The 5,776-nt window shown below is 36.4% G+C and overlaps 1 protein-coding gene across 1 annotated transcript; it reads left to right on the top strand.

The window, feature by feature from the left end:
- Positions 1-1,954: 1,954 nt before the first annotated feature.
- LOC119191789 (putative transporter svop-1) lies at positions 1,955-5,709 on the top strand (the record flags this gene model as incomplete). Its single annotated transcript, XM_037445654.1, has 4 exons — positions 1,955-2,064; positions 3,141-3,302; positions 5,023-5,185; positions 5,590-5,709. Coding segments are annotated over exons 1-4 (545 nt in total), but the record flags the coding sequence as incomplete, so codon positions are not given.
- Positions 5,710-5,776: the final 67 nt, after the last annotated feature.

The raw sequence follows: 5,776 nt of genomic DNA, 5'->3' as shown, positions 1-5,776 counted from the left end.
ACTTCGTAATGTTATTATTTCTGTGTTCTTTTTGTTGCAATAAAGTTAAGTTATTATTATATTATTATTAATTTATTTATTTCTTAAATGATATTTAATTTTTTTTTCTACATTTTGTACGAAAGATATTATAGACAAAAGTATTAATGTACCCTATGGCCTAAAGAAACTAGAGATGACCTCACCAGATTCACGTCTTCTTTTCAATACACCAACGAGGCGATAACAAACACATTTTATCACGTTTATTCAACAATCCTCAATATGAAAAGGTGCCACATCTCGTGTTGAACCCACGTGTTGTTTTGTTGAAACTCTGAAAGCGTACAATCCATTTTGTTTAACTAAACAGGATAAATGTTACTAATATTGTAACAATAGCAGCAAATACCTGAACATAAATGTTCTGCTTTGATTATAATAGGTTAAATAGAACTTAAATAATTGTCCACAGGTTCAAATCCCAACGGCACACACTTTTAATTTGCTAAAGGTATGTGTATGTTCTTTGTGAATTATCGCTTGCATTATACTTGAAGCATAACATCGTGAGGAAACCTGCATACCTCAGAAGTACTCTAGAGAAATTTTGAGGGTGTGTGAAGTCTACCAATCCGCACTAGGCGTGCGTGTGCAATAAAACACATTACTGAGATGATATATCTAATGGTCACACGTAGTTCTGGAGAGTAGATTTTCCCACGAGAGTTGGAAAAAACCGCAGTTTTTAGTCTTTATGCCGAAATATAGAAAAAATACTTCATGGTCCCGAATGAGAGGTCACAGGTCATAACTCAGTCTCCGTAATCGATACTACATAAGTTAAATAATTTCTTATATTTGCGTGAATGTCACTCATCGAAATAAAATGATAGATTGTATCGCGTTTTTTTATATTTCAATTTTTTGCCAACGTTTCAAAGTTTTTGCATGCTTCTTATCATTAATTCAGTAGTCAATCGGCGAAAATAGTATTATATTATGTTTTCTCTGCAAAAAACATACATATACCTATACATAATTTAGTAACATTACAAACATTCAAGCATTTAATGAAGTCAACTTTTTCTGAAACTGATAAACCTTATCAGCCGTGTTACATATACTTCGCGAAAAATGAGTCTGATCCTTATTTGTGAATGATATCCGAAGTAACAATCATTCGGAATCGATTGGTGGTAGGGTATTTTATATCTGCCTGGATAGCGACCACCGTACCACTACAGAGTAGGCAGAGATGCAACTAGGGCACCCACTTTTCGCCGTGTGTTCCGTCCCATGATGTGATAGGGAAAGAGACTATCGCCATATGGAGCACGATTTCAGACTCCGGGCTGACACATCAGAAAAACCCAATGTCACTTTTACTGGACCCAAGATTTGAACCCGGGACGTAAAAGCGACCACTCACGAATTACAACACCACTAAAGCAGGCAGACTAGTTCCACTGAACATAAACTCATATAGCTAATAAATAAGTTGAATATACTTGAAAATGTATTAATTTTATCACGACAATACACTTGTAAGATGATATTTGTTGTACAAATCTATACATATAACAAAACAGTTGTCATTTAATTAGTCCGTACGTCACGTAAAACAGACTAAACAAATCCAAGGCGCTTTTCACTATTATGTGAAGTGAAATTGCAGTGAATAGGCTAATTAGCATTTGGTATTTAACTAGACTAAACCTCGCCTACAAAACACCAGCAGATCTTCAGCAACTCTACCACTAAAATAATTACAATGACGCTTATGCTGTAGTAACATCATTTTATATTGATTTCAACACTTTGTTTCCATGAGAAGACTAGAACAGCTGGAGTCGGAACGAAAACCCATTTTATAATATGTGGATTCCGCGCGGACAGCGTCGCCAGCACAACTAGTAAACGAGTATTTAAAGGTGATACGCTAAGGTTTTGTTTATTGCAGTCCATGCTTTGAGAGCATATACATGTGTATCGTGAATGAAGGGCTAAGTGGATCAAGTATCATGGCGGTTACAACTCAAGATGAGAAGAAATCCTGCTTCGAAGCGGCTTTAAATTCAACAGGTATTATCACGTTCATTGATATCGGGTTAAAACTAATTTTTGCTATCAAGGACTCGGCTCACCTCATGGTGTCATAATATGTATGATCTTAACGTATGGGGTATTTAGTGTGAGGGTGGGATAATTTATCTAGCACCACATGATTAATTTGGTCTTGGGTATGCAATTCTCCGTGTTTGAAGAAGACCATAACTGGTAGAACAGGCAAAGCTTGACCGAATTGCACCGCATTTTTTTTAAATGGTCCTACGTTTGTAAGCCTGGCAAGGACCGGCTTATACACACCTTTTGGATGAGCGTTTTAGGCGCTCACAACCCTAAAAAATTAAGCGATGATGCTAAGTGCTGGGAAACACCGGACTGACACTGCTCATCATCATAGTAAATCCGTGATTACCTAAGACCTCAATGTTGACGGCATGCAGTCCCTAAATCCCGAAATTAAAATTAAGAGTCAGTTTTAATTCTATGATAGCAAACCAATCAACGTTTTAAATAAATATTATGTTGATTCTTTGTTTTCTGATGCGCGAAATGACAAGAGCTCTACATAATCATAATTATGTTAAATTCAGAACATACACCTAATTTAATGGCAATTCCTAATTTGAAAACATTGTACCTTCCACGCAACTTGTTTTAAAGTACTTACCTACTATAATTGCCCGTCGCTCAGTTTTCAACTGATTGTAATGTAAATAAATCTATTTAAATCAATTTACTTGCAAATGTAGTTTATCTTATAAAAAATATATTAAATGTAAAACGTAATTTAAGTTCTACCTTACAAGGCATAATTAACCAACCGTGCACTGTTTACTTTGGAAATACTTAGTATTTATTATAGGTACGTATTTTTTTCTCAAAATTCCGCCTTGTTTAGGTACTCACTCTCGCCATTATTGAATATAGCATAAAGCACTTCGAGGTAATGTAGATTCGTCTTATTAAAAGAATTGTAAGAATAGAATTATAGTTTTAACAAAAATCAATCTTCAGCTTATATTTATAAAGATTCAACGTAATATATAAGAAACGCGGACAGAGAAAAGAACTACTATAATAATATATTCCAGGATTCGGCAAGTACAACATAGCAATGCTGCTCTCCTGCTGCCTGGTGATCCTGGGCATGTACATGGATATCTTCGGGTTCTCCATCGTGATGCCGGCGGTGGCTTGCGACATGGACCTCAGCACTTCTCAGCAGGGGTTGTTGTCCGCTATGCCGTTGATTGGTAAGATTATGCTATTAGTCATATCTTTTGCAGTATCTTGGGGTATATTATAATACAGTAGGTATATCAGATTGAGCAGAAGTTTACATTGGATAAGAACTCTTACAAGTTGAACTATATTATTATATAGCCTAAGCAGGAAAAAAACCTTAGTGGGCCCCGCTTTTGCTTTTTCTGTTTAAAGTTAATGTTGGCAGTATTATAACTCAGTTCCATGTCTTACTACAATATGGCAAGATTTTTTTATTTTCCTGGTCAAGCTATAATTTCAATAGAACTAGGGCGTGACATTGATGCTACTGAAACATAAATCAGATATGTTTGGTACCTGAGCTGCCGACCACGATATACCCGGCTACAAACCACTTACAGATATACTCACGCTAATGAGTCGCGTTCTAAAAATCATCCTATAAAATCCTGACATCTGCCAAGTAACTAGATTTTCGTAGCTACAGTACACGGGTGTGCGTATGCAGAAAAATAACAAGTTTTCATGGGACCAGTGAGACAGCCGGGTTGTAGGAAACCTAAGCTACTTTAACAATTGTCAATAGCAAAGTATAAACTGTGTTTCACGACAACAAATTGATAGCGTTTGATTGATAAACCTCTATTTCTTTTTTCTTTTCACAACCCATAACGCTTTTTGCATAACGAGCGTATCCATAAACATTAGCGCACGTGTTTTATCAGTCAAGTTGAGTCGTCTACCAATTTATTTATTGAAGATACTGTATGCTTATATTATGCATAGTATTTGTATAAGCAGTTTCGTTCCAACGTTGTTACCAGCCAGGTTTCCTGTGAGGCAGTAGCGCTAACCTAATAAGGCGGTGCCCACAACAGAACGGTGCGTTAACCGTATTTTGAAAAGCTAGCTATACGAAATTTATAATACATTGTAGAAAAAATGTCATATTTCTACAATATTTTATCTTTACTATGGTTGTTTCTATTTATTTTATAATGTGGATAGGTATTATTTCGTTAATTTCTAATGAACATCCCAATTTAATTGTGTTCCGTGCATCTCCTGATAAAGTAAACTTCATCTTCAATTTGCAACCAACATTATTAGACAATTTAAATAAGAATATCTTCATAGTTAATTTTTTAAGACTTAGAATATATTTTTCTTAAGAAATTTATCGTAAATCTTTGCATATTCTCACCCGTTCGATGCGATGATCTTTATCTCCCTTCAGACTGTTACAGAAGCTTTTTTCCTATCTCTATGAAGGGACAACTGCCTCTCTTATCCTTCTTTATGAACCTAGTGTGTGAAACACGTCGTATAGTCTTTGCTACACTTAGTCTAAAATTATCTCGCAACACTGCAAACCATTTAATATTTGTTCTGCACACTGATTTATTTATTTAATAAAGGCAATATTTGCAATAGACCTTAGCTACTGTATTTGCATTATTTTCTGTCGTCAACACAAGAACAATGAATTCTAAATACTACACGGACACTATTAGTATGTAAATGTTTAATCTATTATAACAAGACAAGTAAGCTTATTGACTAATTGCTTTTTCTTTTTCCAAATATAATATAGTCACAGAATTTTAATTTATAAGGAAAATAGCAACAAGAGCGCTTTCTTTTTGAAAATTATCGTAAATGGCCATTGCCAGCTAGAGGACTCACTATACAAGTGGTCTAATACTTGCTGACGTATAGCCCAATACACATATAGTGACATCGTTCCAGGTGTGATGTTGTCGTCATACGCATGGGGTCTGTGTGCGGACACCATGGGCCGCCGCACCACACTCGTGCTGGCGATGCCGGTCGGCGTGATCCTCAACTTCGCAGCCAGCATGGCGCCAACCTACACCGTTTTAGCTGTTCTGAAGTTCATGTCTGCTAGTTTGTAAGTATTCCAGTCTGCTTTTTTCATACGCGCATGGCAACGTGACTTCAGTGCACCTGATAATAAGCGGAGTGAACACCAAATAGAGTGTCAACTGACTGGAGATGGTTATCCATCGTTGGTCGACACAATGATACTGGCTTTTTAAATAAAATATACCTTGGGCTACTATTGTATGTACTTACTGCTGATTACTATCCGGGCGAATACATATATTCTACCACCAGCCGCCTGCATGCGATGTCGCTTGCTGTTTCTGGTACTATGCTGTTTAATCCCCGTACAATTACTTATTTTTTATTTCAATTGTCATTGTACGACAAAAATATCTTAAATGTCGGATGCGCCTCACTTTAATTACATACATAGATGTTTTAATAGATACTAAAATATTATATTTCCAGTACATCATCAGCAAACGCTGCCGCCTTCGTACTAATGGGAGAGCGTACCCGGCAGGCACAGAAGCCGATTCATGTTCCTCATGGCCAGCTCCACCATGGTCGTGCAGCTTATCATCAGTTGTGAGTTTGTTTTCTATCTAGCTTTTAACCATCGGCTGTTAACCGTAGATCTCAAACTTCTGTCCAA

Source organism: Manduca sexta, unplaced genomic scaffold, assembly GCF_014839805.1.
Source record: "Manduca sexta isolate Smith_Timp_Sample1 unplaced genomic scaffold, JHU_Msex_v1.0 HiC_scaffold_1920, whole genome shotgun sequence".
Classification (NCBI taxonomy): Eukaryota; Metazoa; Arthropoda; class Insecta; order Lepidoptera; family Sphingidae; genus Manduca; species Manduca sexta.
The sequence above is the reverse complement of the archived record's forward strand: the minus strand, read 5'-3'. Positions and strand labels throughout refer to the sequence as shown.